We start from the raw sequence: 23,711 nt of genomic DNA on the forward strand, positions 1-23,711 counted from the left end.
TGACTGTGGGAATCGAGCGCGCCCTCCCCTTTGGCGCCTCGTTCCCCAGCTAGCGCGTGTGTTGGCCCCGCGCGGCTCAAGCGCCGGGGACTGCCGTTAATCGGCAGCGCCAGGCCTCTTTGTCTGGTGCGAGCCATGCGTCGGCCTCCCGGCGCGCGGGCACGCGTCTGGGCATGCCTCGACATGCTCACGCCACCAAGCTAGCTTACGTCACTGCGCAACGCCTGTCCCCATTGGCCGCCAGTGACAACCCCCCTTCCCCCTTGAGCTCGCTTCTGTCTGGCGCGGGCTTGCCCGCGTCAGATGCTCTCAGGCTAGCACGAGAGGTAGACGCGCTGCTCTAGCAGGCGGCTTCTCGTTCGTGTGCTCGACTGCTGCCCTTTGTGTGAGAGTCGTAGCGCTGCTGGCAAGCGTACTTGCTCGGTCTTGCGGAGTTCCCTATACGGCCTGCAAGCCCGTGAGTGTCGTACTGTGCTGCATCTAGGGTTAATAAACCCGTTGTTGTTGTTACCCTGCCTCGTGCGTGGTTTCTGCGCTGTGTCGGAGAAAACGACGAACCCAACCGCAGCGTCGTCGCACGTAGCGGCAGTGGAGAATGTCGCGTCCCTACACGGTCGCGCTCGTAGGTAAGCCTAGTGCAAACCTATCTCCACATGACATATGGTGTTTCATGCCTCTCTTTAGATGGCACCTGCACCCTACCACACAGATTATTACAGTTTTTAACCTCAGCATAACGAAGCATGTTTACCCGCGATTTCAATATAATGCAGCTGCACTGCACTGCACCCTACCACACAGATTATTACAGTTTTTAACCTCAGCATAACGAAGCATGTTTACCCGCGATTTCAATATAATGCAGCTGCACTGCTAACGCAAAGGAGCCCAGAGGCAATAAATTTACATAATACTCGTGCCAGTGGTCAAGTAGTTGTTACACGCCGTTTTCGCGAACACATTTTTGGAATCACACATCACTTAACCAAAAAGAAAGACTCTTTTCCTGCTGCAGTTGGGGGGATTTGAATGCCTTCCAGCACAAAGGAGACTGAGAGCATACTTTTTGTCAAAGCGGAGAGTCCACAGAGCATGAAGGCGAGTGCCCTAGTGCATCGTACTGCGCACTCTACAACCAACACAGTTCTGTAATTACGTAGTCGTTGCCTTCCGTCAAAGACATATTTGGTGTTTTTGTTATCGCCGTGTATCAAGTGACAAGCGTGAGCACCCATAGAGGCAGAAGTACTAAACACAACAAGCTCTCACTTATCTTGCAAGCAATCTCAATCATTCAGGAAATTGGCGTAGCCAACAAGGCTTTTAAGCTGTCTTGATCGGTGAGAGAAAGGACGTAGTTTGTTTTAATATATGACAGAGCTTGCTCTCCATGATACCAAAATCAAAAGAAGGTATTCTTTACTAGTTGAACAGAATAAATTGTCACTGCCCCCCCTCCTGTGCCACATAAGCATAACCACAAAGGAAAGAAAATGGCTTTTTTTTGGACAGGGGGGATGACCGCCGCCGTAGCTCAGTGGTAGAGCATCGGACGCGTTATTCGAAGGTCGCAGGTTCGGTCCCTGCCGGCGGCAAGTTATCTTTTCGTTCACTTTACTTTCTTCACATTTATATCCCAAATTACAAATAACATCTCCTATACTTTCCTTGGCATTATTGTCTGTTAATTCTCATTAATATTAAGCATAACCACAGCACACATTGCTGTATTATGCTTACTTCTTCTGCAGAGGTACAACAACAGTTTCCTTGCTTTGTAGGAGGAGATTTTCTTTTTCCGTGTTAGTGCAATTATTTCACTTTTTATTTTCAGCAAGGGCAAGACTGTGAATAGGCTGGATATCTTCTTTACAGTTGACACAGTATGGTGAACGAGTGCAGTTGTCAGGTGTGTGGTCATTGATGCCGCATTTCGCACAACTTTCTTTGCTTCTGCATGAGTGAGAAGCATATCCAATCTTTGGCATTTGAAACATCGCCGAAGGTTGGGGATGTGGGGTCTTATGTTAACTTTCACGTACCCTGCCTCAAGATAGGTGGGCATAGCACTAGTTCCAACAGTGAGTACGGCATGTTTCGTGGGTATTTCTTTGTCATTGCAGTGAATTACTGCTCTTCAGACTGACATTTTGATCCTGAAACTTCTCAAGAAGTTCCTCAACACTCGGACCTAGGAAATCTTCAGAAATCATGCCTCTGCTTGTGTTTAATGAATGGTGCTCTGAAATTGTTACAGTGTCACTGCCAATACTTTTGATTTCAGAAAGTTTTTACACTTGCTCTTTTTCCACGAGTTCAAGGAGAATGTTTCCACTTGACGTCTTTGACGCCTTTTAGGGGTGAAGCTCCTTTGGGTGTGGGTCTGTCCCTCCTCTGTAGTATGTAGTAGTAGTAGTAGTAGTAGTAGTAGTAGTAGTAGTAGTAGTAGTAGTAGTAGTAGTAGTAGTAGGTAGCCACCTCTAGTTCTTGGAGTGTTCATTAGATGGCGCTGTCGTAGCCACCTCTAGTTCTCAGAAAGATTCCTAGATGGCACGGAGGCGCTCGCTGAGTTGCAGATGCGTGCTCTAGTCCCTCCCTCTCTCTCGCCTCGCGAGGCCGACGTAGGCAGCGTCTGCTAGCGAGTTTCTTGATTGAAAAAAACCGACTGCTCGCGCTGCACAACCGTTCACTGACCACCCCGTATATATAGGCACTGGATTTTGACCTCCAAGGTAGTGCCTGTGTGAGACTTCTCCTGTGCGTGATTAAACAATAAAAATTCACAGCGTACATGTGAAATTAAAGTGAGCTGCAAGTCGCCATGACCCTCATCGACCCTTTAGTATAAACGCGCCCGATCTCACGTCGTTGATGATGTACTGGGCAGAATTCACGGAAGATTCACATATGGCGCGTGTCATCGGTGGAAGGCAATCGTTCGATTTAGTGCGGCGACGTACGCTAGGGGGACCGTTATAATGAAGGGACCACGTAAACCAACAGTACAATAAAAGTTTGATGTTTAATATATACACGGTGTTTCTCACGTGTTTACTTGATCATATAATGGGCGAATTACTCGGAGTATTCACGGTTTACCGATGATTCCCTACGGAGCTTCGCCCCACTCATCATCATTCACCCCGTGGATATGTTGTGGATTTTTCATCATCATTAGCCTGACTACACCCACTGCAAGTCAAACGCCTCTCCCCTGCTTCGCCAATTAAACCGTTCATGTGCTCACTGCGGCCATGTTACCCCGCAAACTTCTTAATCTCATCTGCCCACCTAAGTTTCCACCTCCCTCTCGTGCGCTTGTCTTCTCTTGGAATCCAGTCTGTTACTCTTGATGACCAGTTATTATGCTGCCTTCGCGCTACGCACCCTGCCCATGCCTATTTCTTCTTCTACACCTTTCACATAGGTCCTATTTTCTCTTTAAGGCACTTGGCCATGAGGAACAGGGACAGCTTTATGACTGGTGTAATTTTGCTACACATTACATGATATTAAGGGAAAGTTACACTGCTTTGAAAGGACAACTTAAATGTTGCTCCAGAGCAGCCACTTTCCAGAGGCCGATCAAAAACAAAAGATGCTTGAGAAACCAAAAAAGATGCAATATTTTGGCAACAGCCCCAACCGCCCACCACGGAGCCCAACAAAGGGATGCGGAATAACTTGTGAACAAGCCCGTATGTTATCAGCCACGCGCCGCCACTATAACCAAATATTGAATAACCATGGCAGGATACCCACACAAGGTTAATTAACCCTTTCCACCAGGAAACTTGGAAGTAAATGGAAGAGAGAAGAGGACAAGAAAGATTAAAAGTGAGAGAGAAAGACAAAGATGTGGGGAGAAAGACAGGAAAAGGCTACTGCTAAAATACTGTGCTGTTGGAGGTACTTTTTGCTCTCCGACACTCTTTGTTGATTTTTCAATGTTGATTTTTCAACCACAAAAGCAAACTGCAGGTTTTAAATGCAAAGCATTTCTTAGCGAACCTTTGACACTCTGAGCGGTCCTTCGTTTCTTTCTTCCTTTCTTTCTTTCTTTCTTTCTTTCTTTCTGTCTGTCTGTCTGTCTGTCTGTCTGTCTGTCTGTCTGTCTTTCTGTCTGTCTGTCTGTCCGCCTACATCTGGGTGCTCTCATGATCACCTCCTTAACTTGGTGTAGACCAAAATTGACATCAGAGGGTAAGAGGATTCGACGAATATGACTGTTGGATCATGACATGAATAATGTGAAAATCCTGTCACGTATGTCGTCAAACCATTTCCTCCAGACACGTGTAGCACATACCCGTTTACCACTGGCCGCTTTTATAGCAGTCTAATAAACACTACATTTGTATTCCTATGATTCAGCACGTTACAATGAAGCATTGCTCGACCCCAGAGGAATACATAAACGAAAGTTACGTATGATATTCACATGATTGCACCATAAAGTGTACTTAGTTTCGATAATATTGATGTATGTACTCTAACGTGACGGCTGACGTTACGTCGCACACAAGTTACCCTATAAACACCAGTGTTGTCGATGTGCCTGGTAAGCCCATGATGTGCACACGGCTACTACACTTACAAAAACACGTCGATCCACCTCGTAACGCTAGGCTCAAAGCCATAAAATACAGCATAGAAGTACATACCGACTGCTTCGCATGAAACCGATTCCCACAATGCGTGGGATCTGCCGAATTTTTTTTTTCATGCATTCTTGGGAAGTTGTCCTTTGCTGAGTTTACATGGCGCAGCTTTGTATAACTAGTACATCTTAGTAGGGGCCTGTCCTCAACCTCTTCATCTACATTGTCGTCCATTTAAATTTAAAGGCATGGAGGAAGAAATAAACAAGGAGAAAGCATGATGTCATGCAGCCAGCCTTCGCAAGAAAGCTCTCAATGAAGTCTTTTTCTCACAGCATCAGTCCAACATGGCCTCTGAGACGCAGCATATTAGCCGAGTAAGTTTGTTCGGCTACATTGCCACAGCTATGCCTGCATTGCATGTGCACTATGACACAGCGACCACTTGCTGGTCCAATATTAAGTTTTTTTTCTCCAACTGTGTTGCACTACGGCCACTTCTAACTTTTATTCCTCCATGATAACTAATCTAATGTGAAATCGATTGGAAAAGGGTATGTTGGTTGTTTTGGTTACAAGGCATTAACAAATAATGCCCATTACTTAAGTGAATCTGGCTCACTTTGATTTAAACAGGAGCAGCATTTTATTAATTTATGGTTCAATTTTTAAGTGGGCATCAGTAACTGACCAATTCTAATAAAATTTTTTTAATGAGAGAAACCCAGATAGGTTTTACACTATCGTCAAATTTACACCAATTTCAGTTTCTCATTTAATTTAAAGAAAACATGGCTGATCCCCCTTTCATAGGAATCGGTATAAGATGAAAGTGAAAAGTGTCTTCACAGGGGTAGTTGAGAGTTTATTGTGCATTGTTTCGCCATAAGGGCGAAGGAATGAATGCTATAGCAACAAACTAATGTCACGCGAAGAACGGCAAGCAGCTCGAAACTTGCAGCGCGCTCTAAAGCAGAAAGGACGCGCGAAAAGAATGTACACAGGACGAGCGCGAACTAACAACTGTCACAATTGTTACTTCTTTGCGTGAGCAGCGCGCTCCTTTTGGAAACACGGCTGCAGCAGTGAGCGAAGTGACCTTTGTGCTCTCTGTAACGTCAACTGCGGTGAAAGCACAAGATGTACAAACCACCCCAATCACAAGATAAGCGCGTGCACACGAGAGACACCCATGTTGTGTTCCGCTCCCAAGAACTAAGTCAGGACGGGCGAGCTCAAGCCCCAGTGGCGGGTGCCCAGGTGGAGGGTGACTAATGGGACTTGCAGCTCTATGGAACGCGGTTGTTCTGGAAGCTGACCCTGGCGTCCATTAAAAACCTCGCGGAAGGCCACTGGACTCGTCAATCTTCCAAAACGCAGTGCAGGTGCTCTTCGACACGAGGGGAGAGTCGGTCTCGAGCTTTATAACAGAAGCTGCTCTGACTCACTGACCCTTCTCATACCGCTGGCCACCCCTTCTTTTTGTGAATCGGCCGGGATGGGCAGAGTAAGAGGTGGAGAAAAGCGGGGGACGAGACAGAAGACTGACAGCAGAGGCCCGAGAATGCGGGTTTTCGAACTGCTCAGCCGAGTGAAGTTTTCTCAATGTTAATAAATCAGTTTTCCTAAGTTACTACCTTGAAGTCATGGCTTCACCAGCAACGCCTAATCTTGGTCAACACACCAGAACTCACGCACAACGCAACACCCCCTGTAGAGGTGCGCTCGCATCGCAACACACAGGGCAATGACCTTGAAGGCGTGCCTCCGCACGTTTCACGCCATCTTGCTAATGATAACAAGAACACGCTGAAGCCACCAAGCTCTGTGTACCGGCAATGCTAAATGGTGTATATAAATAGCTCGCCGTTAGTAAGCTGAAGAACGTACGCTCTGTGGCTGAGTGGTTTCGCGCCGCGCGCTGCGGAGCGAGGGGTCGTAGGTTCGACTCCCAGCAACGAAACTTTTTCTTGTAGTTTTTTTTCTTTGCTATCAGTTAGTGTATATTTTAATGTCATATCCGTGACAAATACGTCAGTGGAGCCGTGGTGGACCCCGGCATAAAACACTTTCATCGTGTTAAAAAAAAGCAAGCTCATTTGAAGCACTGCCATCAAGGCTGTGCACCTTATCACAGCAAAGCAAGTTTGACGATCGTATTCATAGGCAAGTGCAATCTGAAGCGAGCGTCACCAAACACCATGGTAAAAGCAGTGAATGACGCTAACAGTGAATTGCACTCCCTCAAAGTGACATTAAACTTGTTTGCCTGACAGGGGCATAAGCTACTGATGTAACACCATAGCTACTTACAGGGCTGCATCCTCTTCATTGTCAGGCAGAATATTGCGTGTGCACTGCAGCAAATAATTGCGCAGAAAGAGTCCTCGTAGTGGATGTTGTACCCCACGACACATCTCCACCAGGTCCTTAAGGATGTCCTTCTTAGAGTGCTCATTTGACTTCATATAAACCAACCCAACAGTGATTAGGAGATACCTATTAGGAGAAAGGGCACACTGTAGTCTATCATGGATTGCAAGAACATGCTTAAAAACAGCAATACTTTCAAGTGAGAAGAAAATGCTACTTGAAACTTGAATTGCAAGATTGGGAAATTCAAATAGGTAACTTCAGATGCATAGTCTAGCAACACATCTTTACCATAAAGAAATAAGTCACAACAAGATCAAAGCAGCATTTATACAATGCAATGCAGATTTAAAAAAATAGCAAGACATGAAATCCAGGGCAAATATTCAACAGATCCACAACAGCTCGCTGGGGCAATACATTTTCAACTAGGACCTAATTGTTTTAAAACTTTGCCCATTAAGAAAGTTTTACAAGAATGTCAATTAAAATTATTCTTTCTCAAATTCGTGGTGAAAAGGGCTTCATGCAGGGCACAAAGGCTGTCAAAAACACACACAGCTGTATCAGAAAAAAAATTTATACAAGCAGTTTTGTACTACAACATTCACCTTTCCATCAGAAGGCATACTCCTTCGACAGCTGTAAGCATGCGCAAAGCGCAAATGTTGCTATCTTCCACTTTCAAGCAGGTGCTAAGCTTATAACAGTAAGGTATAGGTTACATATGTCAAGGGACCTTTTGTTGACACATTCAATAAGCTGGGTCATAACTCAAAACAATGGCGTAGAAAACCAACTGTTTAGCCTATGTAGGCATGGACTGCTTGCAGCTGTGCATCCTATTTGATGGCTACATAGTCCACCATGCTCTCTAAACAGACTCACTAAGCCCACTACTTCTCTGGTGTTTTGGATTCTAATAAAATTTGACTTGATCTTAGGAAAGTGTAAGGTGTTTTAAATACCACTGTGCAATATTTACACTTCGGAAATGAAGCTCAGAAACCACATATTTTGTTTCATAATACTGCCTACTATAGCTGCCGGTCCCTGCTGGCGGCAAGTTATGTTTTCATCCACTTTACTTTCTTCACATTTATATTCTAATTACTACAAATAACACCCCCTATACTTTCCTTGGCATTGCTGTCTGTTAGTTCTCATTAATATTGTGTCTAACAAAGAAAAAACGAGCCCTTAAAAGTAATCTTTCCTGCCTACTATAGCTGTAAGCTTATTTTTAACCTTCAAAGGTATACTGCGCTATAAGAAACAAGGACACAGAAAAGGGGGGGACAACACATGCGCAGTTGTCCTCCCCCCCTTTTCTGTGTCCTTGTTTCTTATAGCGCAGTATACCTTTGAAGAATGAACATCAACCAACTAGCCCAACTTGCTGCTCTGTTATTTTGAACCTATTTAACTTGAACAATTAATAGTACACCTCAGTTTTACTTTCTGAATTAAAAGTAAAAATTGAGAAACCAATATGAAGACCTAGCTGGCACCTAGCTACAGTTGAAGGTCAGTTTCACATTAAATATTTTCACAACAATTTTGATCACCATCTATCATTCTTCCAATCCACTGTGGCAAACTCCCTGTCAGCCCTGCTAACAATACAGTTCTCATACAAAATGCAAAGAATCAGTTTGGAAGAGAATTAGGAGAGAGCTCTTATCAGGTCAACTCATATGAATCACACAAGCAACTTTATGCAAGGTACAAGAATTAGAGTCTGGTTAGAGTTCTCATACATGAACATATGGGATGTTGCTTCAATGCACTGTCACAGTGGTGCCAACTAACATGCACAGCAGCCTCATTATGGAATGATCCCGTTTTGACAACATTCTGCCTCATAACTCTAATGAGTAGAGCTGTGCGAATAGCAAAATTTTGGGTGCGAAGCAAATTCGAATATTGAAGTGGGAGTGCGAATCGAATCGAATATTTTTCGACGAACATTTTCCTAATACTTCGAAGCGAAATTGCAGAAAAAAAAGTTGGAGAGGATTCCTAAGCACGTTCTTATGAGATAGCAACTTGAAAGTGTTTCTTTTCGCTAGGTTGATTAAGCGCTGGTAGGGTGGTGTTTCATAGTTGTCTTATCAAGGATGAGGCAATGTAGAGGCCGAATTGTATTTACGTACATGATTTGGTGCAACCAAAGTGTTGCCGACAACACTTTACACGTGATAGGCAAAGATGCCATTTCCTCAGCCTCTCCTCCTCTTTCAATTTCTGTGGAGGCCCAACTGATGTGGCAGACAAGGGTGTGCTCCCTTCAAGTCCGAAGTTCCAAATCTGCCTCATAGACGTCGATATATAAGAACATCTGAAACTTTGGATGCTCAAAAGCTTCGGCGTCCGATTTTTTGAACTTCCTGCCCAAATTTCAGGTCCAAAACAGCATTAATTGAGCCCTCACCTGTGCCACATCTTTAATCTGCATGTTGGAACCAGTGTTTTCTTGAGTTAATACATTTGCGACCATAACAGAGCTTGAAAGGCAGCTTTGCCGCAATACGGGGGTGTGATGAGACGAAGCACACTGAAAATCTAGGGACCACTTCCAATCGGACGTTGACTGTGTCTTGGCTAAGTTCGACCGCAACGGAGCTTGAAAGGCAGCTTTGCCACAATACGAGAGTGTAATGAGATGAAACACATTGAAAATCTGAAGGGGTCACTTTCAATCGGACGCTGACTGTATTTGTCCTCAGGAAGTTCGAATTGTTCGAATAGTAAAATTCCAGTGCGAATCGAATCGAATAGTAAACACTATTCGAAAAATGTTCGAAATTTCAAATATTCGCACATCCCTACTAACGAGTGAAAAGATCAAAGCAATGTTTAAAGTAGAAGACGGTAAACACTGCATTTAAGTCTGCCACTATAGCATGAGAAAATGGCTATTTTGCAGCACCTTAAACATTAACCATTTATCTCCTGCAAACTTCATATTCTAACAATAATACTGCAAAAGAAAAAAAAACTTTTGTATGTGGTCTGTGTCCCTGTACAACATTATCCCCTACATGCACGAATTATGATGGGATGTCTGAAAATGTGTCAAATTCCTACAGCACAATTCCAAAGCACTCAATATTACATCTCAAGAAAGAAAATGAGGCATTATGTTGTTCTGTGCAAGTTTCAGTAATTAATGGTAATTAGCACATAACTAAACATACAATTATTCTGCAATCAGTCATGTTCCATTTTTTCATAAAAAAAAAACTAAATCTTATGCTCAATATGCATGCCCAATTTGTTTTTGGTTGTATTCGTTCAGAGTAAAAAAAAATACTCTTGAAGTTGGGGTTCATAATGAACCCCAACCAACTAGCCCAACTCTCCCTTTTCCTTGATGTTGGTCCTGGAACGCGGCACGTCGAACGATCGTCGAACATGGTAGTGTCTCTAGCAAAGTGATCCTCTGCAGCAATGTGCAGCATGATGCAATTAAATGAGTGCTGGTTGTCTACTCAGGAAGCGTGTACAAATGTGCACACTGCGTTTCAGGCCACTTGAAGAAATATGCGGTGCATGACGTGCCTCTGTAGTTTATGTGTTCAAATGTACACACCGCGCTAAAGGGCTATATGTACTGCTTTTTTCTTATGCTGCAATACAGGTTAGTATTTACACTCTGTGGCTTTCTTCTTACTGACAATTGCCACATACAAAAGTTGGCATCCACACCACTCTTCAATGTATGCAGAGTACAATTCTCGACTTATGATTACTGCACTTCTAATCAATGCTTTTTATGAGTTTCTACTGCATGTATAATTATACATTGGGCATATATTATAGAAGTGGGAACCGTAACTCTCACAGTTGTAAATGTGGTCCCTGGACTAGGTAGCTTTACATAAACATAATGAGCACGTTAATAAAAATTGTGCGACTGCCAAAATGGATCTGGTGATGAAAAGATGGATGAGCAAAGGTTAGTTTTGCAGCAAACAATTTTAGCAATATAAGATCTATTACTAACTTGTTCCATAAGTGCTACCATAAACAAAAATGAAACTGGCCCATAAATGTACTGACACTCAGCATAACTAGTACATTCAACATCATTGATTGCAGCAGGTACGCATTGCTGAGATACACAATTTTTAATGAGGAATACTGAATTTTGTGAAGAGTAATGTGAAGTAAAATGAGAACATGTAAATGAATGAAACCTTTTACTGGTAGTACATTGAACATAAGGTAAGCAAATCTGCATCAATTCATGATGCATGTAAAGCATATCTTGAAGCACAGCATTTTGTGACAACAGTACACAATAACCTCCTCCTCTCACCCCCCCCCCCTCCCTAAATGCAATACGTACAAATTTAACTCATTTCTAGGGTTTTAAGTGTCAAAACCACAATATAATTATCAGGTATGCTGTAGTGGGGGACGCACCACAGTCATCTATCTCGGGCAAGTTACTGCCCGACATAGATGTTCGACCTTGCAACATCACCGAGTTTAAAGGAGTGGTGACAGAAAATTTGTGAACCTCTGTTTCTTGCTCTTAATCAATGGCTACTGACTCGATAATAGAGGCAACGAAACTCATTTGCCCCAGCGCGAGACGAATGTTTAATTATATGCTCGTATGTTACGACCGGAGGCAGTTTCGATTTCGAAGAGCACTCGGTAGCCCCGTGACGTAGATGGTCTACTTGTTAAACAAGACCACAAGAACCAGTGACGTCACTGGCCAGCTTCTGCAGTGCTATGTTGTCAGTGCTGCTGTTTCGTTTGCTGTGTTGAGCAGGTGTTGAGCGTTGCGAGAGCTTGTTTCCTCGATTTGTCAAACTAAGTTGCTTATCTAGTGCGGCGATGGACGAAAGAGCTGGCAGGAGTGTAAAAATCAGTAAAAAAAGCACGGTTCACTTTGCGAATCTCGCCGGTAGCTGCGATTTTGTTCTTGTAGTCGTTGTCCAACTGAGGGGACGTTTTCCGCCAGGCTTGGAGTAGCCGCAGCATTAGACGTGCTGAAACATTTTCGCTCCGATCATTCGTAAAGTAGCAGGATGAGAAGTGACGAAGGAAGCAGAACAACACAACATTGGCGCTCTGTAACAGTGTTTATGCGTAACATGCAAATGACGTGACTCGTATTTATATCGGGCAACGCCGCGTTCTCAAGGCATACCAATCCCACGTACGCACGTCGGAGGGTCGAAGCAGTTATCTGTCCACTACGCAATATGATCCCGGCAGCAGAGAGCTTTAGTTCGTCTGTAGACTTCCTAACGTTTGCGGGTACCTGGTTATACTTGAGCTGTTGACGACTGCAGCAGTAGCAGCAACTGCGGAGCCCGTAGCGACATCTTGTGGCATTTTGTCCAACTACAATAAATTTTTTATATTTTTTCCGTCGCGTTGTAGTTCTTGTCGGGAAAAAAAAAGCAATGAGAACACCGTGAGTTGCTAATTATCTCACTGCAAATGCTTTAAATAGAATCAGTAAGCGGGTAAGTCGCTGCGATGTTATATTGTAGATCTCTGGTAAGGATATGCATCATCAGGTGTCGCTACCAGCGTTGTCTGTCTCGTACACGCCTCCGGTAACCCAGCCAGAACTCGTGACGTACGTGGTATCCACTCGATGACCTCATCGTCTTTTGCTTCCATTACTGATCAGGCACTTTCACGAACTTCAAAACTCAATTAAAATACCTTTTAGGCTGTATTTGTGGCTGCTATTGTACAGATGGCACCTATATGCACCCATTAGTGTGATTCAACAGTCAAATTGTGTCCGAATTTTTCTGTCACCACTCCTTTAATGAAAATGACAGCAGCAAGACAGCATAACTGCCAGTATTTGAACATGTATAAGGTTGCCCTGAAACACTACATGGGGCCGATGAGCAGAGTGAGATGTACAGTGATGCCCCCTGTGTGATACTACAGCATCATACAACACAGTAGCCAGTACCTGGCTTTGAGCAATATGTCAAAATCACTCAAGAGGAAGAACTGTGTGCATGCGTCCAGCTACATTATGCTCTAGGCCATTTCTAATTCTAGCTGAACTTAGTGTTTCAGGTACATGTGCTGCCAAAACTGATCAACCATTACTAAAAAAATTGAATGTAGAGTGGTCAATAGAGACCGGATTATAGGCAAATGCCTATTTTGTTCCTTGCGCTCCTATCGTGCCACTTTGATATATGAGCATGAATTAGAGGTTACGAAGGGCTTTTATAGTGTTTTTATAGTGCCTATAAATGCCTATTTTTGACGTCTGTGCCTAAATGCCTACAAATGCAGATTTTCAAAATTGGCGCTTATATGAACACTATTTAGCCTAAAGTTTCGCTCCCAGGTGCAGTTTGAGACCTTTACTCATGTTACCGCGCAACATTTACCGTTCGGAACTATGGTGTTCAACAGGGGCGTAGCCAGAAATTTTTTTCGGGAGGGGGGGGTTCAACCATACTTTATGTATGTTCGTGCGTGCATTTGTATGTGTGCGTGCCTATATACGCAAGCAAAACTGAAAAATTTCGGGGGGGGGGGGTTTGAACCCCCCCAACCCCCCCCTTGGCTACGCCCCTGGGGTTCAACATAGTCCTTTATTCAACCAACTCCCAGAAACAACCGCTAGTGAAAATTTATTGTGCTTACATTTACAATTTTGGAAGCCTAAAACGTTTTGCCTGCCTATTTATGGTGCCTAAAACAAGCTTTTCTAATGCCTAAAAATATGGCCTCTAGTGATCATTCTTATTTTTTGACTTACTAATACAGAAATCACAATTGCACCCATTTCAATGTTTGTTTTCCACAAATGCCTCAGACAAAAGGTCCCTTGCAACGTTACAGAAATAAGACAAAGTAGGATGTTTGTACTGGTTCCTTTGTTTTATCTCAGAAAAGTAAAATGTAGGCATACAGATAAAATTACAGACACCTCAAAACTCCCAAACAAAGCAAAGGAAGAGCAGAGAGCATGCATTTAAGGCTGGCACTACATGTCATCTGCATTAAACAGGGCTATGATTTTCCAAGGCTTTAATATCTTCTCTCTCCTTTCTTAAAACATTTGCCTTCTGCACTTATATTCTCGCTCTAAAAATGTTTGATTCTCTTGGTGGTCAGTTCTTGCAATGCTGCATGGCTGTTATAGTGCAGCCAGTCTCCCCATTATTCCTCACCCCTATATTCATAACTAGTTTTTTTATGTACAAGAATTAAATCTAGTGAACACTGAGCCTTATAGAGGCATTATAGTATCAAGCTGATAACATTTATTTTGCGCAATGGATGCATTAGATAAGAGTGAAACTCGGCCAGATATACAAGCAGCTTCTGCAAAGAGGTGGATGGTTATTTTGCCACACAACAACAGCAAAGTTTTAACACATTTTTCGGCAGTACTTCGCCCAAAACGTTACACCTCTACCAACCATTCAGACAAACAGAATACAACCTACACTATGAGAGTCAAAGTGTGCTTCATTTTGTAGCAATGCAATCCCATTTCCTATGAAGCATCGGTTAAGACAGCCAGGGACAAAGAATTGCTTTTCTTCATTTCATATTTAGGCACGTTACATCTCCAAGCAAGCTTCCTTGCACAGTGCAACATTAGTGATGTATGACCACAGAATGAGTATGACTGACTGCATTCAATTATATTTCAATGCTCATGCAAAACAGACTTACAGACGAGGGATGATGTTGCCGGCATACTGAACAAGCTCATAGAGATCGGACATCTTGCGCCCTTTTTGAATCTCATCTAGAAGGTGAATTTCTAGGTGCCTCAGTTCATCAGTAACCGCCATATCTAAGTATATAATTAAGGAAACCACAACCATGTCATCCATGTGCACAAAGAGCTTTGAATATTGCATGCACACTTGCACATCAAAATATGTGAATTAACGAAAGGATACACAACTCGTAGTAGCTTTTTGGACTCAGAAGAGACGTGCGAAGTTCACCAAGCATGTTAGAAGCATGTTTTAATGCTTCCATAAGCTTTCCTTTATCGAGACATCGTTTCATGTGAAATGCTTGGACTTTGACAATGCTGGCAGCATCATCAAGTAGTTTTTCTTGGTCTTCTTGGGGGGATGCCTGTGGCGTCTGAGGCTGCAATATATATTTGGAGGGAAAAAAAGAGAGTGTGAAGCATACATATACCGTAAACCAACGATCACTGATATGCACATTGATGACGGTGTGCATGACCTGCCAACAATCAGTCTCTCGGCATGACACGTTAACAAACTCATACCCTAAGCGTTATACGACTGCTCATGCTGTTCGACCAGATATACTTATATAATACGCGCAGAACTTTACTAAAGCTTTGACGAGTCTGCGATTACTCTATGTAAGGTCAACGAGTTATACGTGACCTAGAGATTGTTTCACAGTTCTCGTGACAGAAGACAAACGTAGCAAGAGAGACCAACAAAAATTATTTTAGCTTTTTACATCCGTAAACTGTAACTTGAGGTACACAAATGATTTATACACGTAAATGCACGTAGTGCGTACCATTTGGGGATGTCTGCAGGCGGAGTTTCAGTATGAAATAGTGGCCTCCCGCTGACTTGTAAGCACCGTATACGTTGTATACGTGGCCTAAAACTTAACCAGCTTGAATACTCAAGTAGTACCCAGCCGTAAACACACCAAAATCGCTTCGATTGACGCCCACCATGAAGTGGACTCAACGTCAACCAGTGGTGAGCTACTATCACGCAGGTAACGAAGTTACACTTACGATGTTGATGATGATGATGATGTTTAGTGACATGGCTGGCCCTCTCGTGGACGAAACGCGAAGTTAACTGTTATCCGAACCTAAACCTGCTGGTTTCTGGCTAATAAAGTTTATTCCTCCTCCTTCTCCATGTCTGTGCGCGTCGTGTGTGGGGAAGATTTCTAACAGTGGTAGTACGAGACCTCCACAAGACGTTTCGATGACGTAAATTAGTGCCCTTTTTTTTCTTGTCCGAAGACACGCTGCACTGGCACGTTTTGTTTGGTCGCATTAAAAAAGGTCACGTAATTTACGTTCTAGCTCAAAATAGAGATGCAAGGGCCACTTTAATTCGAACAGCTTTTTTCCCCTTTTTAATAGGACAGCAAACCAACTAAAATAAGTGGCGTACCATTTAGAAGTAAGTCTGAAAAGAATTCAGTGCTAGTTGGATCTTGGGACTGTACCAGACGAGCTTTAGAATAATATAAAAAACACATTGAGTAGTGTTGACTGGTGGGCCAGTTGGCCCATCATTTCTTCCTGTACAGTTTTTATTTTTTCACATGAAAGTTTTCTATGACGGGGTCCACCAAGACTTCACTAATGTCATTTCCGTCACGGAAGTGACGTCGGTAAAATGCACACGAAGAGATGACAAAGAAAAAGTTCGGTTAATTAGGGTGACCTGGGAGTCGAACCCACAACCTCTCAGTCCGTGACTATAGGTGCCTGGTGCTTTATACCCACTGCACTACTGAGGCACATGTAAGAGTCTCACAAACGCACCTTATATCTCTCACACCTTTCGTAGTTTCAGAGCATTATCGTAGGAAACTCTACAGTCGGTGCAATACACTGCAGACAATGTGCCTTGCTTTGCCTCTCACGTCGTCTTAGCATGTGCCGCCTCATCGCCAGAGTAGTGCAGCTCCACATGCACCAACAGTGTTTCTCAGCTGTCGACTGCTTCGAGTGCAAAAGCACCGACTAATAAAACGTCTGCTGCAATAATTAGCAACCCAAAAGGGCAATGACGTCAATGGGTGAACATCGCACAGAGAGTGCTTTGTTGCAGTGAGACACACGCCAGCGGGAAGTGGAACGCCTTCCCGTGTATTGTATATCAGCTTTTGGACAAGCGAGTGAAGACGAGGAGAACGAAGTGGCGCGACCGAGGACTCTGAGCTCGTGACCAGGCTACCTGCTTTTCAGCGTTCTGAAAAGACAATAAAGGAATGTTATAATACTGGCGACGAGGGAACGAGACCCCGCAAAGCAAGCGTGGAAGACGATGCCCAAAGGCAAGATACCAGAATTTGTGCCTGGCACCAACTGGTCGTCATGGATAGAGCGCCTGGAGTTCTACTATGAAGCCAACAACATAGTGGAATCCTCCAAGAAGTGAGCGGTGCTTCTCACACTTTGCGGTGAGCAAACCTACGAGACGCTGAGGGCCCTGGTGGCCCCAAAGAAGCCTTCCGAGGTGGACTTAGTGGACATCGTCAAGCTACTGACCCAGCACTTCGACCCCAGGCCTTCCGAGTTACTTGGCCGTTATCGTTTCCAGAAACGAGACCAGCTTCCTAACGAATCCGTCAAAGACTATGTGACAGCTCTGCGAACCTTGGCAAAGGAATGCAACTTTGGCAACGCAGACTCCACGACGGCAGAACGCGAGGCGTCGGGCGGTAGCACGAAGGTCGAATACAAGGCTACCTTTGGAAGTGATGCTGCGAGACAGACTGGTATGTGGAATCCACGATTCTCATCTTCAACAACGGTTGCTAGCTGAGGATAAGCTAACGTTTAAGAAAGCCTACGAACTCGCGTTGACGGCTAAATCAGCAAGAGACCAGCAGAGGCAGATACAAGGCAGTCAGCAACAGGCTGACACTTTCGCTGTAAATCGTCAGAATGTTCATGAGGGCATCACAAGCAAGCCGCCTCAGTGCTTCCGATGTTTAGCAGATCATAAGGCCGAGAAGTGTTTCTTCAAAAATGCCACGTGTAACATCTGCCGCGAGAAGGGCCACATCGCCAAAGCTTGTCTCTCTAAAAAGGCTAAGGCACCAGAGTACCAAGGAAGCCATTGTTTAGAAGAGAAAAATGAGGTGTTCGATGAACAGGACGACTGCGACTACCTCTTTACTATTTTTCACACAAAACCACAGATGACAACCACACCAAGGTTCGTCGTGACAGTCCGACTTTCTGGTCGGCCACTCGAGATGGAAGTAGACTCGGGAGCCGCGTTCTCTATAATAAGTGGAGCGACTTTTGCTCGCCTTTGGCCTCAGGATGCCCCGGTGTTAAGAGAACGCAAGCTTGCTCTACGGACATGGTCGGCAGAATGCCTAGACATCATGGGCTCCATGCTCATCGAGGTTTCCTTCAGAAAAATCAAAGCCCAGCTGCCTTTGCTCGTGGCTGGAGGAGTTGGAGCCAGTTTGTTAGGAAGAAAGTGGTTCGAAAAACTGGGAATTACGATGCATGGGGTCAACAATCTCACGGGAACAACCATGGAAGACATCTTAGCCAAGTTCTCTGGGGTGTTCGACGGCGATCTCACTGGACATTCAGGCCCACCTGTACGCATCGACTAGGCTGAAGACGCAACACCCAAGTTTCTGAAATGCCGGCAAGTGCCATTTGCTTTACGCGATGCCGTCTGTTGAGAACTCGACAAGCTCCAGGCCCAAGGCATAATCGAGTCAATCGCCGCTTCGGATTGGGCTACGCCCGTGGTAGTGGTGAGGAAGAAGAATGGATCTTTGCGATTGTGCAGGGACTATAGAAGCACAGTGAATGCGAGCATCAAGCCCACAGCGTATCCCCTGCCAACGGCAGCTGAGTTGCTGGCAACTCTTCGGGGTGGACAGATATTCTCCAAGATTGATAGGCTTATCAACAACTGCATGTTGACAAGGCCACTTCAGAGATGCTGACCATCAATACAATTAAAGGCTTGTACGCAGTCAAACGGCTACCATTCGGCGTTTCAGCATCACCATCTATATTCCAACGCTTCATGGATACTCTGCTCGCTGGAATGCCCAGGGTTTGCGCCTATTTGGACGACATCCTCATCATGGGAGTGTCAAATGAAGAACATTTAGATAACCTGGAAGCAGTTCTGCAGCGTTTGCAACAAGCAGGCCTTAAAGCCAACAAAGAAAAATGCATATTTGGTGTACGTGAAGTGCAGTTCCTGGGATACAGAGTGAGCCCTAAGGGAGTTGAGCCAACGTCTGAAAAGGTCGAAGCAATAACAAGTGCACCAGAACCAACAAACAAGTCGGAACTACAGTCCTTTTTAGGAATGATAAGCTTTTACAGCCGGTTCCTCCGTGACAAGGCATCCATTGCCGAACCTCTACATCGTTTATTGGACAAAGAAGCTAAGTGGAGATGGGAAGCTCCGCACAAGGCTGCTTTCAACAGACTTAAGGATGCGCTGCGTGAATGTACGGTTCTTGCGCATTACGACGATTCTTGTTCGTTGATGCTGAGCTGCGATGCTTCGCCTTATGGTTTAGGAGCAGTACTTGCGCAGCTGGACGGAAACGGACAAGAAATACCAGTAGCGTTTGCATCAAGAACCCTCGGAAAATGTGAGAGAAATTACTCCCAGCTTGACAGGGAAGGACTTGCAATTGTTTTTGGAGTCACGCACTTTCACCGGTATATTGTTGGTCGGCATGTACTCATCATGACTTGACCATAAGCCGCTTCTTGGAATCATGTGCCCGAGGAAACAGATTCAGCAGGTTTTATCACCGCGAATGCTTCGCTGGTGCGTGATTTTGAGCGCTTATGACTACGAGTTGGTGTACCGAGAAGGGAAAAGACACCAAAATGCAGATGCACTCAGTAGACTTCCTCTGGCCTCCAACGTCGATGAGCTGGCGGCACCGGGGGACGTGCTGACGGTTGAAGGGTTGCAGAAACCTCCACTGACTGCTGAGAAGATAGCCAGACTGACAGGGGAAGACTCCACGCTATCTCCACGCTATGGGTTACAAACCAGATCAACGGCATCATGGCAGGATGCAAGTTTCCAACCGTACAAGAGTCGGGTACATGAACTCTCCACGCACCGTGGCTGTGTATTATGGGGCACACGAGTCATGATTCCAACGGAAGCAAGAGAGGAAGCTTTGACGCTTCTTCATGCCAATCACCCGGGAATAACCACGATGAAACGTTTCACCCGCAGTCACCTGTGGTTGCCTGGGTTGGACGCCGACATAGAGGCCAAGGTGCGAACATGCGAGACGTGTCAAATGCACAGCCGTCTTCCTTCCGCTGTTGCGATTCCGGAATGACCCCGTCCAAATGAACCATAGAAGGTCGTTCACGTTGACTTCGCAGGGCCGGTGAACAATAAGAGCTTTTTAATCGTAGTGGATGCTTACTCCAACTGGTTAGAAGTAAGACAAGTGCCGTCACAGTCTACTTCCACTGCAACGGATGTGCTACGGTCACTGTTCACCACTTTCGGCATACCGCAAATGATAGTTTCCGACAATGGAACAGCATTTGTTTCGTCCGAAATGCAACACTTCTTCAAACTGAACATGATCAAGCACATAACATCAGCTCCATATCATCCGGCTACAAATGGGCAAGCGGAACGCATGGTGGCAGAAGTGAAAATAGCTCTCAAGCGGTTTTTATTCATGCAGCATACGACACCGCATACCACAACGCAGAAACTGCCTGCAGAACTAATGTTCGGTAGGCAGCTGCCATCTCACCTGGATGCGCTACACCCAACTTACTCAAAAAGGGAAGGTGGATGACGTGGCTGACATGGCAGAACATTATGCGCCAGGCGACAAGGTGTGGGTTAAGAATTTCCTCAACAACCCCGCATGGCTACCCGCTGTAGTAGTTGAAGCATGCGGCAAAAGGTCATTTATAACCATGACCCAAGATGGCAGGAAGCACAGGCGTCATGTGGATCATATGAAGAGAAGGTACACGGGGATTGCAAACGCTGTTCAAGAATCACCCTATTATCCTTGGCCAGAAGACGATGCACATGAAGACAATCGCTGTCCTACAAGACAAAGTTCAGGTGCCGAGTGCGAGACGGAAGATGCACCCGCAGCTTTTGGTTCGCCTCCTAATGCGGACACAGATTCGGCCTCTGAAGCAGGCACGCTGGAGAAAACGCAGCCCACACAACACTCGCAACACGTTCCAGACGGTAGGCCATGCAGCCGCTATGGTCGTATTCTGAAGGCGCCAGATAGACTGTCCGTGTGAAGATGCCGCCATCGAATTGACTTCAATAAGGGTCACTAGAGGGGGGAAGTATTGTATATCAGCTTTTGGACAAGCGAATGAAGACGAGGAGAACGAAGTGACGCAACCGAGGACTCTGAGCTCGTGACCAGGCTGCCTGCTTTTCAGTGTTCTGAAAAGACAATAAAGGAATGTTATAATACCGTGTTCACTGCTCAAGCTACGAACTCTGCCTCTCGCTTTCCTTAAGCACTGTGTGGTATATGCATGAGCAAAGGTGTAGGCAGGGCTGGGCAAAGATACTTTGAAATTGTATCGCGATACGATACAAGATACTCGGGCAAGAAGTATTTGAGATACAGATACAAGATACTCGCGGAATAATTGTATCCGAGACGATACTCCCCAATTGTATCTTAAGATACTTCGATACATTTGCAAATTTGCTGTTATAGATCTATGTAATGAAGCAGCAAAGGCCTATGTAGAAATGTGTTTACTTGAAAATTTCTTAACTGCGACCAGCTTTGTTTAATTTTAACAAAATACCTGTTTGTATCACAAGATACAAACTTTCTTGCTCAAGGCGTATTAGTTTCATTTCTAAACGACTTATTGTGATTCGTTTGGCTACTTAACATGACAGCTCTTTAACTGCTGCGCTGTTAGTTGTTTTTTGCTTTACACTTCTGTAGTTTATTGGTGTCGCCGCCCTACTTGGCGACCAGCTGGCTGGTTACCATCTACTTGCAAGTGCCTCCGCACGATGGCGCAAATACCTCTGTGCAGTCTTACCTTGTCTGCAAGCGTACTGTTTTCGTAATACCGCATCCACCGACAGGTGTACAGCAGCAACAACGTTGGTAGCGATATTGTTTGTGACGCATCGTTTAAAGACGATGAACTACATAGTCGGCGCTCACAATTAATTGAGGACACAAAACTGCAGTGATTTTTCATATTTTACTTATCTGCTGGCGTAAAGCGTTCGTTAGCAACATATTCACTAACGTGTCATCTTTTACCATTTGTTCTCCGAGAGAACCTGAGCCGCCAGGAAACGTCTCGTACGTATTCTAGCGGCACAAAACGCCGAAGGTTATCACTGCTATTCACACTATTGCCACTTCTAGCTCTGCTTACATGCGGATTTGTAACAATAACAATACTTTAAGGTGACCTAAAAAAAGGAAAACGCATATATTTAAGTCGCATATTGGTTCCGTATTAAACAATCAAAGCGAATAAGTATACAGGGTGTTTCACGTAAGTAGAACCCAATATTAAAAAAAAAAAACAAGTGGTTAACCACCGCTGAATGAAATCAAAGGTATTTGGTTTGCCGTCATGTGGCACTCGTTATGGTATCTTTTGTATTAAGCTTAACAGGTTAATAGAAGCGCGATAATGCTTTTAAAGCCTTCTGTGCTGAAGACGGACTCGGCCATCGTCAGAGACAGACTCTGAGCAATGTCATATTTTCGTTTTCTTTTTTTGCCCCTCTCTTTTTGTTCTTTTTCTTGCTCTCCTTTTTTTGTAGCATCTCTCTTCTATCATCTTTTATCTCCCTTACCCCTTCCCCCAGCACAGGGTAGCTAGCCGGTCTAAGAACTGGCTAACCTCCTGGTCTTTCCGCTTGTTTCTTTCTTCCTTCCTTAACTGCTTAATTAAATAAGGTCAATTATGCGACATTGCGACATTTTTGATATTCACTTTAGGGCCAACTGCGCTTCGACCCATCGTAGAGCGAATTTAAAAACGACCAACCCAATTTTTTGGTGGCGTCCATACTGCGTGGTGAATGTTTTCGGGCTTTTAGAGAAAGCCTGCGAAATATGAAATAAAACCACGTTCGCAGACAGTTAAAAAATAAGAATAAAGCAGAGAACGTATTTTAGCAGCAGGTTATAAAAGACATATTACATAAACAAACGGGCGAAAAATTATGCAGAGGGCAAGGTAATGTATGGGGTGCAAACGGAAGACAGCAAAGAAAGCACTTGTGCTAACAATCAAATTATCATTAAAAGAATTTCTCGAATAATTTAGCAGGAAGAACAAAGACATAATACTTCAGAATATTTCCTGTTACGTAAATGCTGGGTCTATTACATCTAACGTCAGCACCGTTAGTGGGACGGTTGTTAGAATCTCCTTTGCATGCAAGTAATAATAATATCTGGGGTTTAACGTCCCAAAACCACGATATGATTATGAGAGACGCCGTAGTGGAGGGCTCCGGAAATTCGACCACCTGGGGTTCTTTAACGTGCACCTAAATCTAAGTACACGGGCCTCAAACATTTTCGCCTCCATCGAAAATGCAGCCGCCGCGGCCGGGATTCGATCCCGCGACCTGCGGGTCAGCAGTCGAGCGCCATAACCGCTAGACGAACGTGGCGGGGCCTTTGCATGCAAGTCAATCTCATCGTACTATGCAAGTCAAGCTTGCATCCACAAGATCTTTCAAATCGCTGATGTGGGAAAGGCGCGAGACGCAAAGCAGCCCCACTTTTGCATTCTTGAGACATTGCAACGAAGGATCACGCAAGACAAACTTCGATAGCGACAGTATAGCGGCATCAGAATTTGCGCAAAAACGCCGCACACATTGGGAGTACGCAGCAGAGTGCAGGGTCTATGAACAAGTGTCATCACGTCAACACAACTAAAAATAAAGAAAGCATCGAGAAAACAAAAGGTCGACAGTGCGTAGACGTTCGCGCGCTTGGTTTTGTCCA

The 23,711-nt window shown here is 44.6% G+C and overlaps 2 protein-coding genes across 2 annotated transcripts in view; one reads left to right on the plus strand and one right to left on the minus strand.

Moving 5' to 3' along the window:
* LOC119378288 (vacuolar protein sorting-associated protein 35) overlaps nucleotides 1–15,738 on the minus strand; it is a 45,853-nt gene extending 30,115 nt beyond the window's left edge. Inside the window, exons 1-4 of the mRNA XM_037647477.2 lie at nucleotides 15,510–15,738; nucleotides 14,900–15,098; nucleotides 14,667–14,790; nucleotides 6,915–7,100 (exon numbers count right to left, since the gene is read on the minus strand). Coding sequence (XP_037503405.1) covers nucleotides 6,915–7,100; nucleotides 14,667–14,790; nucleotides 14,900–15,098; nucleotides 15,510–15,512 — 512 coding nt within the window. The 5' untranslated portion in view covers nucleotides 15,513–15,738. The remainder of the gene's footprint in view (nucleotides 1–6,914; nucleotides 7,101–14,666; nucleotides 14,791–14,899; nucleotides 15,099–15,509) is intronic.
* Nucleotides 15,739–17,011: 1,273 nt separating this feature from the next.
* On the plus strand, nucleotides 17,012–18,323 carry LOC119382444 (uncharacterized). Its single transcript, XM_037650148.1, has 3 exons — nucleotides 17,012–17,121; nucleotides 17,173–17,465; nucleotides 17,509–18,323. Exons 1-3 carry the CDS (start codon nucleotides 17,012–17,014, stop codon nucleotides 18,321–18,323), a joined length of 1,218 nt encoding a protein of 405 aa, XP_037506076.1.
* Nucleotides 18,324–23,711: the final 5,388 nt, after the last annotated feature.

This window comes from Rhipicephalus sanguineus, chromosome 1, assembly GCF_013339695.2.
Source record: "Rhipicephalus sanguineus isolate Rsan-2018 chromosome 1, BIME_Rsan_1.4, whole genome shotgun sequence".
NCBI classification, from domain to species: domain Eukaryota; kingdom Metazoa; phylum Arthropoda; class Arachnida; order Ixodida; family Ixodidae; genus Rhipicephalus; species Rhipicephalus sanguineus.